The 13,493-nt window shown below is 46.1% G+C and overlaps 1 protein-coding gene across 5 annotated transcripts in view; it reads left to right on the top strand.

Annotated features, from left to right (window-relative positions):
• ASTN2 (astrotactin 2) overlaps window positions 1–13,493 on the top strand; it is a 585,314-nt gene that overhangs the window by 74,627 nt on the left and 497,194 nt on the right. For 4 of the 5 annotated variants that reach the window (XM_019540647.1, XM_019540645.1, XM_019540644.1 and 1 more), the window contains exon 1: window positions 9,704–9,764. The exons of the other annotated variant lie outside the window; for it this stretch is intronic. In XM_019540647.1, the coding sequence (XP_019396192.1) occupies window positions 9,719–9,764 (46 nt within the window). In that variant the 5' untranslated portion in view covers window positions 9,704–9,718. Of the gene's footprint in view, window positions 1–9,703; window positions 9,765–13,493 lie in introns of those variants that run through there. 5 annotated transcript variants of the gene reach the window in all.

Below are 13,493 nucleotides of genomic sequence, written 5' to 3'. Positions count from 1 at the left end.
GGGACACAGTCCCCCTACTTTTGAGTCTGGGAAAAAGGCAATTTGCAAACACATGTCAGTGCGTTCCCGTAAGAAGCCAGGCTCTGAATCATTACCTTGCAGCCTGCATGCAGCTTCCATCCAGGGAACCTGTTTAATTAGGGGATAAATTTAGAAATCAATTACTATTTGCAGAAGCCATCTTTCTTACTTCTCTTAATGAGGGGGATGTGGGGATTCATTCCCCCTGCCTTTGCCCCTTGTGTGTGTATCAAAAAAAGAAATACTCTGCATGGCTTCTCCCTTTCACATACCCGTCTCCCTCTATGGCACATCTTCCCACCCTCCCAGGGCCCTCAATACCTGGTCAGCCACCTACAGATGAACTGTTAATACAGAGCGCATTCTTCTTTCCAAATAAATTGTGCTGTGGGTATAGAGTAATGGTTTCTTTAGTGGGTGCATGCATCAGCTTGTCACCTCCAGTGACCTGGTGGTTTTCTTCTGGAATATATTAGACATGATCTTAAACTTTGAATGGGGATGAGAGGGCTTGGGGAGCATGCAGAGCTGCTGGAATAGTTGACAGAATGAGAAATACTGCTGCCAGGGAGGGAGAGAGGGAGATCAGAGCCTCAGGGCTGAAGGAGTTGGGCAAATTGCATGAAGTCTTGTGTGGCAAGAGGGAAATAGGTGCGTCGCAGTCAGAGAGCTTATGGGATGAACTGCAGGGAGTCCCTATGATGTGTGATCATTTCAATCTGCAGAAGCCACAGAGCGCAGTGGCCCCTTGTGTTTCTTCCTCAGAGGAAACCTGCCAACAGTGCTTACCCGAGTCTTGCTCTCGAAAGGTGCCAGGCCATAGCAGAAGGATAAGGGTCAGAGGTCCATCGTGTCCATCTAAGGGTCCATTCCATGTCCTACATTGGAAGAGGTTTCCCAGGAAGCATGTGCTATACTTGATTTGAATTATGGATAGTAGTACATATCCAGATACATCCAGATCCAGGCAAAGCTGTCATGGAAGTCTGGTGGCTGAAAACTGCTTAGGTCTGAAGGACTGTAAGGCTAAATTCCTTCCCTGTCTTTATCGGGTTCAGTGACTCTTGCATCTTCTTCCCCCACCCATTCATACACAACCCAAGCATCAGGTTGCAGAAACAAAAGCTAGGCCCTCTCCATAGCATGGTTCATTGCTGGCACTGCGAACGGTGCCACAGGAAGTGGGGACTTGTAAAAGGCTAGCTTACTCCTGTAGCAGCCAAGCAATATTATCCAATGAGCCAAGAGTCTGCTCTTATTTCTTGCATGGGGTTCATTTCTGACAAGTCATATAACATTTTTCAAACAGAGTGGGTATCTTTTCCTGTCACACGCGTGCGCTATTTCCCCAGCCACCAAGCAGATGTGTTATTTATAAAAACTCTTGGTGGAAATGGTTCCCTTGAGCTTCTGGAACAGCTGGGCTGCTGAACAGACACAGGCTTCAATCACAGGCAGTGCAGTAGCCCCCACCTGCCCGTCACTGACACGCGGTGTAGGGAAGCTGCCTGGAGAAGCTGGTCGCTGATGCAAAGTGGAGCACTAAGTGCAATGTGACACCTGCAGGGGAAGTATTTCTTGAGGTCTAATGTTGATAGCCTAGAATAGGATCCCATCTCATGCCAGGTGGGAGGTTGGCCAGGTGACTTCTGAGAGTATTGGTTCTTTCCTCACTGCCTGCCCATTGTAGTATGGGACTGTTATCTAGTGGTCTGGGGCGCTGCCTAACTTGTGGCTTTGGCAGATCACTAAATCTCTTTGCCTCAATGCACCCACCTGTGAAATGGGGATCATTTACCTCACAAGTGGGGTTCTGAGGGGTTTGGCTTGGTTATATGGTGTGTAGGGAGTTGGGTGGGCTCATATTACCTTTTGTTGTTCATATTAAAATGCCTCGTATCCGCACAACATAACTGTTCAAATTATCTGGATGCTTCTTGTGAATGTGAGAATTTTTTCAGGATGAGTTAGTTCAGGAAAAGGTTCATGGGGATGTAGCTGGGTTTCAAATGAACTTTTCTGCGTCTGGCAGTCCTTCCGCTCCCACTGTGTTGCTTCACGTCTGGATTAATGTTTTTTTCCTGTTTATCTGTGCCTTCTGCTCTGTGGTGGTTGACCTGGTGTCCTCTCCCTGTTTAAATGCAAGGGCACGGTCAAGTGAGATGTGTTTTTAAACTCTTTCCCCTAAAGTTGCATACCCTTCTCAAAGTCACAGCACCCTATGCCATGTACTTCTGTCTGGACCCATGCAGGCATTTTCCTTGATCTGAGGTGGGAATGGTCCTGGCCTGGTTTAAATAAAGCCATAGAAATGCCAAAGTATATGAAGCAAGTGACAGAGTGATCACTCCGGGACAGGCTCCAGTGCTACAACAAGGGAAAGGAGCATTGGCAGAATAATATATACAAAAAAGGTTAATAATGGGACCTCTGGCAGTGATCCCAGGACCTGCTGCTGCTGTGATGAGTTGGACTGGATTATTTCGAGGAGGCTGCCACAGAACTCGGGTATTTAGCTGACAGCCCTGAAGGCAGCTTGAGACCGTGAACCCTGACCAGAACTCGGAGGGGGAGATAACTTATGCCAGGAGCTAAGATCCTTTTCTTCAAGCAAGGTCCTGAAGAAGTTGGTTGTAAAACCAAAGCAAACAACTCATCGAATGGGGCTTGGAAGGAAACTCCTTCCGGTAAGTGTGGTGTGCTGCATTACAATGCAGCTGTCAGGGATTTAAACCAACTTCAGTGCCTAGGGCTGCTGGCATTATGGGCAGAGATGAGCTAGGAGATTTTCTAGTCTTGCTTGGCTTTTATTGCCCTGACTCTGATGCATCCACTGCATGCTCAGAGTAGTACCTGTACTAGAAAAATCTAAGGTTCCCAGCAACTTTATTTTTTAATATCCTACAGACATTAGCTACAAAACCACTTTTAATTCCAGCCCCACCCTCCCTGCTCCATTTTTTCTGTCCCACTTAATGTTCCTTTTTCCTCCTGGTAGAGGATAATTCCTTCCCTACCCTCTGCATCTGCCGCATGGTCTTCACATCACTGGAATTTGAACCAGACAACATCCCCCCAAAATAATAACGTTTTTCTCTCTGTTTCACACTCCACCTGGTGGCACCACAAAAGTAAAATGAGGATCCTGCAGTGTACATGGTTTTTGGAGTGGCAGACAAAGAAAGCAAGCAATATAATAGATAAAAACAGTACTTGCCATCACAGGTCGAGCAATGCTGTTAGCTATCGGCTACCTTCTCTCTTTGAGGTTTATTTCCCCAAATGAGATATTTAAAAGAAATGTATAGGGATTAGAAAGCACTTGGCTAATTTTGATCAAACTCCCACTTCTTGGATTCTGAACAGCCAGTGCAGAAGCTTTATTCTGCACTGCACTTTGTGCTGATCTACTGTTATTATAAAAGCTAATTTTAAGACAAAAACCAGTGACTAATCTGGCATGAACTTTGCAAGTCAATGCAGACTTCTTGAGGTCACCTGCATAGTGAAAATTGCCCTTCTAGTCCTGTAGCAGCTGTAGGGAGGATAGTCTGGGTAAGTGTCATCCCTGCATATCTTGCTGGTCTGCACATCTGCCTTTTGGGAAGAAGATTCTTCTCTGCTTTTAGTGATATCAGTCACAAGCTGGATAGGCATCTAGCTGGAGTCATCTGACTCCAGCACTCTTTCCTGCCTAGGCAGGGGGTTGGACTTGATGATCTGTTGAGGTCCCTTCTAACCCTACCATCTATAAGTCTTCCGATATAATGGTTACAGAAGCACATTTGCCCATCCTCTGTGTCCACCCAACCCTACATCAGTGCATCATGAGTTCAGTTTTGGTATGGTGGCCCTATGCAAAGAAGGAAGGTAAAGTATATGGGGACAAAGGCATGCCACAACAGCTGCTGGAATTGATGTAATAGGCAATCCCGTGGAGAACATTTTGGTGTAAAGACTGTGCCCAGCACTGTGATCTCAAACTCTCTATGGCAGCCTGTTGAAAACGGCAGGACGCATCCCCACCCTAACTGCAGCCTTCCCCCTCCACGCCTGAAGACGATGAGAATTCTGGGATCTCACCTTCCTGCAGGCAATGGGCTTGTCTCTCACAGTTTCACACCCAAGGAAGAGCAACGGGCAGAAACTGACAGTTAAAATGAGAATAGATGCACACATGGGGGCTTCTGCGGACATGTGTCACATCCACAGTGTGCTGTGCAGTTTTGCTCAGTTAATGTTCAGTAAAGGTTTTTATTATTTGCACTATTTGTTCAATAAAGGTTGCTATTGATACATTTCAATAACATCACGCTGGCCATATGCAATAAAATGCAATAAAATGATTTCATTGGACAAAACATTAGAAACATACCTGCTAGTCATTTCAACACTTATCCTTGAAACAGGCATTGTGATTCTGTGGCCCTGGCTATTTGCTGCTGTTTGCAGAAGTCGCCTCACTCATGGCTTATAACATTACAAAAGACTCTGTACCTTGTACGGTGATGAGGCACTCTCTCTTGAGCTCTCAGGTGCAGTGTTGTTAGGCTTTTTGGTGGGAGGGGAGGTTGGGAGGGGGGAGGTAAAATGGCAAAACAACCCTCCCCAAAATCCCAAAGAAACAGCAAGCAGCTGTCACGTGAGGCAGGTATTTGCTCACCAGCCTGTAGGCTTTTCATTTCTCACCATCATCTCCCTCTCATCCATCAAAAAGCACACACTACTATCCTTCTGCAGCTATTGAGGGCATAGTTAGTCAGCTCCTTGCTTCTGTCCGGGTGTGCAGCAAAAGCTTCACAAGTTGGAGAGCAGGTTACCACACTTCCCAGAAAGGGAAATGCAACTCTGTGAATGTCCACTGTGGTCCTGAACACAGAAATCTTCTCTTCATTGACGATGGCGAGTCTTGATCTTCTGCGAAGTCTGAAATCATGGACCTTTCCAGATCACCTGCCTTGATATCCATGAACTTGTCGTGGTGATCAGCAGGTCTCGGAGCACTAATGGAGATACTTCCCCCTCTGTTGATGAAGTTTGTCTACTGTGAGGGGGCAGTGAATAGGCACATGCGTCTCGTCAGTGGCCCTGATTATCTTCAGATACCTCAACCTGGCACATCTGTCAGTAAGCTCCTCCAAGCTTTCTGGCCAAAAACGATCAGAACTCACTTTGTAACAGCATGCACTGTAAAGACGTCTGCTGGGTGATCTGTTGGCTTCTGACTGGTTGCAAGTGCAAGTGGTCAACTTCCAGGTGGTGACGCACACGGGTTGCTTCACTCCAAGGAGAGCGGTCATGTTGACATGCCGCTGCTGCAGCTTTGGAAGGTCATGCTGGTGACTTTTAAATGAACATTTGTCCTCTTGGCAATTCTTGTATTTGGGATTGTGTGTACCTGCAGGGGAGGAGGTTTGGCCCTTTGTTCTTCATGCCATCTTGAAAAGCTCTGCATAAATGACATCTAGAATGACTGAATCGGGAACTTGGAAATACAAGATTTTGAATCTTTTAATCAAATGAGCACGTGACTACCAACTCCTTGGCGTGGACTTTACTCCTTTTCTCTCTAATACATGTAAACCTGGATGGCTCATCTGAAAGTGCTTCAGGACCTGAGTAAAACTGGATGTCTGAGTACATGGGCAGCGAGAATTTGTCAGCAGTGTTTTCAAAGGAATCATACCTAACATCAGCGATACCATTGGAAAATCCCAGGCAGATGGGGAGCAAAGCTCCTGCAGTTGCTGTGCATGTATCAGAAGGATTCCCAAGATGATCCCTCGGTTGCTAGCTGAGTGGAGTGCGACCTTATATGCTAGGTTCCTAACGGATCCTGAAATGTCAGATCCGCACAGCATCTCAGAAAGCAGAAGCCATACAGATGGTTAAAGTGCATAGGATTCAAGTGTTAAACATCCCATTTGTATGGTGCAGTTGCTTGTTATTTGCTTACTGGTGAGGATTTATCAGAACACCAGGATTGCTTTGAGTCTGGGCATCGTTGTAGTTAAATGCTAACACGGCAATCCTGACTATTTGTATCAGTGACTCTTAACCAATGTGCTGCTAGATCCTTTTGAAGGGTGCCCCCGAGATGTGAGGAGATAAGCAGATAAACACAAGCTCAGGCTTATCCCTACCTAGACAGTCCTCTACCCCACTGCCTGGCCCTCTGCAAGGAGATAAGTACAGTAGTATATAAAATAGTTTTGAAATGGGGTGCTACTCAAGTCACAACAGTTACGGAAGAGGTGCCTTGAGTCCAAAAAGGTTGAGAATTATTGGTTTACATGAATCTGGCTTTTGTTTGGGGGTTGGGGTAAAACTGGGGAGCAGGCACACAAGAGGGTCTTTGGGGTACCCTGGGTGTTTCGGGCAGTGCATTCACACACTTTTCTTCTCTGATCTTTGTCTCATGGATCGGGTTGTCTGCCTTTTGAATCCCAGGCACTTAGACCATCCATACCAGCTTCGTCTCCCTGAGAAAGATGTAAGTGACCCTCACGTGTGACCTGCGAGGCCACCTGCTCATTTAAGTTTCCAGGTCTCTCCCTTGAAGAGAGACAGCCCATCACGTTGAACAGTGTGGGAGTGATTTTTATAAGGGCTGACTTAACGTTCGGCTGTGCAGCCTGCCTGTTTGCGGTTGGGTTCCACTATACACAAGTCTTCGGTCAGTGGGAGTCTCTGCTGACAAATAAAAATGGAATTGAATGGAATGGAATTGAAAGTCAAAAGGGCCCTGTAATAATTTTAGATTGCCTGAGGCACCATGCTCAAGCAGTAGCATTATAAATAAGGGTAATGTACTAGAGACTGAATTACAGGCAACGCATCCATAAGAACATGGAATGTGCACCAAGCTTATTTAAAGTATATAGAATCAGATTATGATCTGCAGGCAGTGCAGTGCAGGCAAATCAATATTCACTCACTCACTCAACGGGGGCCACGAAAACTTTGATTAGGAAGGGGAAACGGAGAGGCAGGGCTCTTTGGTGGGATTTGAGTATGAAGTGCAGGATAAAAACTGGAACATCCTATTTCATCAGTGCTCTTGCACGGTTCCACGGCACAGGAGGCTTCTCCATACACAGAGTGACTTGCTTCTCTTCACCTCCTGTAAATCTCTTCGTTCGCAACCCTGCATTGTAGATTGGATCCAAACTTACAAGACAGAGTGTCTGATCTCTCATTGAATTTCCCTTTAATTAAATGTATATAGAATAAATGAACAAAAAAAAATGCCCCAATATAGGTTTGTAACACAATCTCATGGTCTCATTTTGAGTTCACTTACCCCAGCATAAATCAGAAGTAATTCTGGTGATATCAGTGGGCCTTCCTAGTATAAAATCAGTCCGAGAGAGATAAGACTTCCATAGAGAGGCTAGGCTTGAATTAGGAGTCGATGCTTATACGTGCTGAGGCGCTATTGTGCTAATGTAGCTGTCTGCTGAGCAATCACTGTTCAGTTAGAAGCTCTGAAATAGATGATTCAGCTGTATAATGCTGCTATTCTCTCCTAACGAGGCCATGAAACATTTTGACAGGGAGGATGGCTCTTTTTGCATATGTCCCCCTGTGCTGCCTTGACAAGCTTCTGTCACCTTGCCACAACCTTCATCCCTGCAGAAGGTGGTCACACCAGGTCTAGGGCAGAATCCAGGATCTGACTTGGAGAACCAAAGGCTGAATGAATGTGTTAGTAGGAATGAATGCATGGCCAAATGCCACCCCCAGCTATACACAGATCAAGCTCCTATTCATTGCATTTATGACTGAAGGGGAAATTTGACCAAAGGGTGTGCTGGAATCCCTTAAGGCAGTTTTTTTCAATCTTGTTTTTCATTTGTGGACACCTTAAAAAAATTGAATGGAGGTGCAGATCCCTTTGGAAATTTCAAACGGAGGTGCAGATCCCCTTCATTTGTAAGTGTGAGTATTCGCCTATGTCTGATTAATCATAGCCCTCTTTCATGGACCAGGGGTCCATGGATTATGGTTGAAAAACATTATTGTAAGGCCCCTGTGACCCAGGGCTCTGATGGCACAACGTGCATGTATTGGCTCTTCTATCTACAGAACTATGGTTCACATAGTTTGCAAGTGAGAACAAGCTTGGTGTTTCATGATTGCTACTTGTTGCCTGAAGCACCTAATAGTTCAGCATAATGGGTGATCTCTGCTCAAAAGAATACAAGTTCAAAGCCATTTTTGGTATTTCCAAAATGCCTGGGTAGAGAAAGGGAAGGATTCTTGGCAAAAAAGTCATTGTAAGGGGTGGAATGACATGTTTTCCTTGCATTCGCTGTGCTGCCTCTGATACTGTCAACCAGATGGACTGTTTGAGAAATGCAGGGGAGAGGGCTTGGCAAGGAGGCTACTGCAGGGTGTGTGTGAAGGGCATAAACAACCAAAGAGAGGGAGGAAGTATTTGAGGGGAATGTCCTCTCCTGAGGATGGTTACAGATTGGCCGTATTGACATTTAGATCTTCTATTGCTGCCTTTGATGTTGTAGATTGTGAAGTGGTATTGACTTACCTGCACTTCTGGTATGGGAATCTGTTCCTCCTGAGATCCCAGAGGGTAATACTAGGTGAATTATTCTTCCCCGAGGGCTGTCTCATGGGCTACCCTGGGGCTATGTTCTGATGCTTCTTAGCTTGTGCCTTAAGGCCTACGAAGGAAGTACAAGTAGAAATGCACACTGTGCTTGTGTTATCCTATGACTGTTCCATTTTCAGAGCTCAAAGAGCATGGCTGTGTATTGAGAGCAAGTCGTTAAGGCTTAAGCCAGGTAAAGACGAACTTTGGAGGGTTGGGAGAAGCAGCCAGGAGATATGTCAGGGTCTATGTTAGCAGCCCAGAAGCTGTTTGAACTGGGACTTTCTGACCCATGTGCCACTTGGGAACAGGCTGGGGTGTCTAACAGATCTCCAGATACTTCTACAACAGTGATTCTTTTAAAGATGAGGTTGTTTTAAGAGTGCTGCAAAGTGCCACTCTATATTGTCACTGTTAGATGTTCAAACACATGCACAATTCAGAAAAGAAAAGCAGAGATTTCAAGTAGGAATCCACAGTGTCAAAAAACATTCAGACCTGTGGTGGTATGTCTCATTTTTTTGGCAACAGAAAAATTATGTAGAGCAGCGGTCAAAAATGAAAAAAATGAAAGCAAAGAACTGGTATTTTCCGAGGGGTGCCTTGAGTCTGGCAAGGTTGAGAACTCCTGCTCTAGAATAAATAAAGGCAGGAGGTAGGATGGTTACTTCTTTCTCTGGTTTGTCTGGCTCATCCCCAACCACTTTCTCCTGGAGTGATTTGGGAATGCACTGTGACATGTTGGCTTTCAAATAGACTTTTTGTTCCATATAAAGTTCTGAATAGTCTAGGTGCAATGCTCATTTAAAAGAGAGGGCAGCTTTAATTGGTCAAACACGCCCCTTCCCACTCATTTTGTAACACCGGTCAACCTTGAAGGCATGGCGGAAAACTTAGCTCTGTGGGCTGAGACAAGAAACTTATTTTGGATCTACAGAAAGGAGTAGAGGTGTACTGATACAATGGGCCGATATCAGATTGGCGCTGATGTAAAGAAAATTTATTGTATGGGAAATCGGCTTCATGTGGCCAATTAATTTGGCCGATAAATGCCTGTGCTGCGCTCAGCCACAGCGCAGCACGTAGATGGTGAGGAGCACAGTCAGGCAGTTTGAAGAGCTGCATGCAGCGGGTAAGTCTGTTGTGGTAGAAGGGGTGGGAGGAAGGGAAGAGGTGTTGGGGGGGAGAACAAGGTCCTCGTGGTGAGGGAGAGAGTGGTGTTGGGGCAGATGCTGCCCAGCTGGGACGGAGTGGGTTGTGGGACAAAACTATGGCCCGTTCGGGGGGTGTGGGGAGGAGGGGGCAGCTCCTGCTGCTTTGCGCACCCCGGGAGGGCATGGGGGGGTGCCCCTGGATCTGTGCGGGGTAGGGTGAGGAGGGCTGCAGTTGTGGGCTGGGGTCGGGGCTGTGCTGGGCTTTTTGCAGCACTTCGGGGGGGAGGGGTTGAGCTAGGGCTGCACTCAGGGTGGACAGCGGCAGCACTGGGAGGGGGGCTATGATGAATTTGGGGTGTGCAGCCTTCTCCCCCCCTCCCCCCGTATCCTCTCTTCAGATGCCACTGCTTCCTACCCCGAGTGCAGCCCAGCCCCCACCAGGAAGAGGCCAGTGCTGCCCCCAGTCCCAACTCACAGCTGCAGCCTTCTCCACCCCATGCAGATCCGGGGGGCACCCCCCCTCGTGCCCTCCTGGGGTACATGCAGCAGTGGGACCTCCCTCCATGACCCGTAGATAGGCCACGGCTCCATCCTGCGCCCCTCCCCAGCTGGGCAGTGCCTGTCCCAGCCCTCCCTTACCGCCGGGGGCTTGATCTGCCCCCCCACACCTCCTTCCCTCCCCCTTCCCCTTCCACCACACCAGATTTACCAGCTGCACGCAGCTCTTCAAGCTGCTGGGCTGCATATCAGAAATTGGATCGGTATTAGCTGATACACCTCCTTAAAAAAAGGCTATTGGTATCAGCCCCAAAAATCTCTGTTGGTGCATCCCTAGAAAGGAGCTCAGTTTTTGTATTTCTTGGCTGTCTTTGTATTCGGGATCTGTCCCTGTTTTCTCTTCCAGTGCTTTAATTGCTAAAGTTTAAGTGCTTGTTGTTTATGAGGGAGCTTAGAGCTGATGGAGGTGTCTCTGAAGAAGGTTACATGTATACATAGAGGAGGTGATGAGGAGTCCTGGGGTAAAACTGGCTCTCTCACCAGCTTCTCCCTTTCTGAAACCTTTGAGTTTCTTTCCTGATCTTTTTACCTTTCACAGCTTTGACTGTGTTTATACCTATAAAACTGTAGAGCCCTCTGGAAGTGCTGTTTGTAGAAAGGCCCCCGAGGAAATAAGGTTGTGTGGAAACTCAGCAAAGGAAAAGGCAAGCAGGTCATCAGGATAAAACAAGTCCTAAAAACTCGGTCTGTCTAGCCGGGGAATAATACCTCTAGGGAATGCGGGGGAAGCCCCATTTCTTCAGTCATTTGGCAACTCATCTGAGTACAGCGCTGTAATCTGTTCCATAGGGAGTAATTCCATGCTGGCAAGGGCATGGGAGGGCGCTCTGTTTATGACTCTCTGCATAATTTTGGATTATTAGCTCTGAAGCCTCTATAAACTAATACTTAATGAGGAGTCAGAGCGTTCCTAGGACCCTCCGTGGGGAAGGAGGCTGGGGCCAGTAGCAGGAGGGTATGATACAAAGCAATTTCTAGTGTCAGCTCCACTAGTCACAGTCACAGTGAGAACAATCTATATATTTTTAGCTTCATATTATAGACAGTGTACTCCCCAGATTCGTTCTCCTTTTCTTTTTCCTTGGTCTTTCTGGTAGATAAAAATGCTCGGTTGTCCAGATGAGAGACATTAAAGCTGTTTGGCGTGACCCAGGCCTGGTGTTGTATAGCAGGTGGTAGATTAAGGGTAAGAGAAGCATGGTCTGTATGCTGCAAATTCCTTAGAGCTGTCTGCCTGCTCCCCCCACCCGTCCCCAAGGACTATTTCTTTCTGTAAACATACCTGATAGAGTCCAGCAATCTGTGCATAAAGGTGGGGGAAGCACAAGAAACATTTTGGTTATTCATGGGGGAGGCGTTACAGAAATGAACTGCCATCAGTAGTACGGCTTATTCTAATAATGACCTTCAGGAATTAAATAAAAATACACAACAGATTAGAAAGAACAAGCCAGTTAAATACAAAACATGCTTTGTAAAAACTCGGTGACAGATAAAGTAGGCTGGTAACCTCCAGAATAACTGATAAATAACTGTGCAGGGGGATGAGGGGTGGCAGGGCAAGTGCGGGTTGGGCTGTTGAATATTTCAAGAATTGCAGCTTACCTTGGAAAAGGGAGAAGGGTGAAAAGGTTATCAGTGCTTGCTTTCCGCCTTCAGTAAAACAAAGAGCGGGGGAGGGAAGGTGGGGGCAGGCTGAGCCGGCCTGGAGCCTGAAGGCATGAAGTTACAATTCTCCAACTTTAATATCTGCTGTTTCATTTTATATTCATCATGTCAGCATAATCTGCTTTTATGGGAATCGTCTTGGTTCCCGACCAAATGCATTTAGGCCCTTTTGCTTTTAAGTTTGATTGTAATATGAGTTGAAGACTTCAGTGAAATGTTTATACATAAGGACTGTAGAAATGGCAAAGAGAAAATGGAATTACAAAATCAATCAGAAGGGATCTTTCTCTGGTGTCTTTCCACTGCTTTCCCTGTCTCCCTCTGACCTTTCTCATGAACAGACGACCTATCGGCTGGCTTTGCACCAGTTCCTGGTGTAGGCATTTGGAAACTATTTCCAAGACAGAGATGTGGAGACTACTTCGAGTTTTCTGTGCTTATCCACTAGAGGAAACGGTATATTTGGAGGGCGAGTAACAGCTGTGTTTCTCTGCAAGTTGATTTCTCTTAGAATCAAGGAGTTTAAGGCCATCAAGGAGCATTGGATCATCTTCTCTGACCTCCTGTTACTGTAATGGCCATGATCCCTAACCCGGGAGAAGGATGCATTGCTATTCTTTAAACAAACAAACAAAATGCAAGCGAAGAAACAACCACCTTGTGCATTGCCATTAATGTACCTAGTACTTCACATTATAAGGCTGAGATTCACACCAAAGAGCCTTTGCTATAAGGTAGAAGAAGTGAACTGAAGGTTGTTAGACCTCGACTCCATGCAACGTCCAACAACTGAGGAGACAACGGATCGATGCTATCATGCATCACCTGTACACGTTGTTCATCAGCAGCTTTATTCCAAATGGAGACAGCTTCAGACTAGCTCCAACAAACCAGGGAGCTGCACCGAACATTAATTTTTTTCCATATTTATACACCTTGTTTTATACTCATTAACATTTACCCCACTGTTGTCCCTCCTTTGTTCCACCCTTAGTCCTTCCCATTTTAAGCTCCACCTGTCTTTACTGTTTGTTTCATTAGCATGGAATTGCCTATGTATTTCACTTATTTACATGTCTTTTTGCTATGAACGCATGTCTAAGCCTTTGACCCCACTTCTTTCGGTCGCTTGGGCGGACTTCGACCAAAGCCTGGGAGCTTTTGGAGGCTTCTTTACCAGTCACCATTCACCTTTTGGCTTATGATTATCTTGGATTCTGTTACCAGTTACATGTTGTCTTTCACATTTCAGTCTGTTTTTCAGTCCCATGTTGCACCATTTCCACATCCCTAAGACTTCACCTTATTCACAGCACACAGACTCACTTGCTTCTTTTTTCAGAAAATGGTTGACACAGTTAGAATGGCTACTTAGCATAAGCATTCATAAGCAAAATCTGCTTTATCTTCCAACGATAACTGGTGGTTTGCATCCTGTTTCTTTTACACAATGAGCCACAAGACTACTATATTGTTAGGGA

This window comes from Crocodylus porosus, unplaced genomic scaffold (genome assembly GCF_001723895.1).
Source record: "Crocodylus porosus isolate Cpor-Errol unplaced genomic scaffold, CroPor_comp1, whole genome shotgun sequence".
Taxonomy (NCBI): Eukaryota; Metazoa; Chordata; order Crocodylia; family Crocodylidae; genus Crocodylus; species Crocodylus porosus.
Note: the sequence above shows the minus strand (reverse complement) of the source record. Positions and strands in the feature narration are given on the sequence as shown.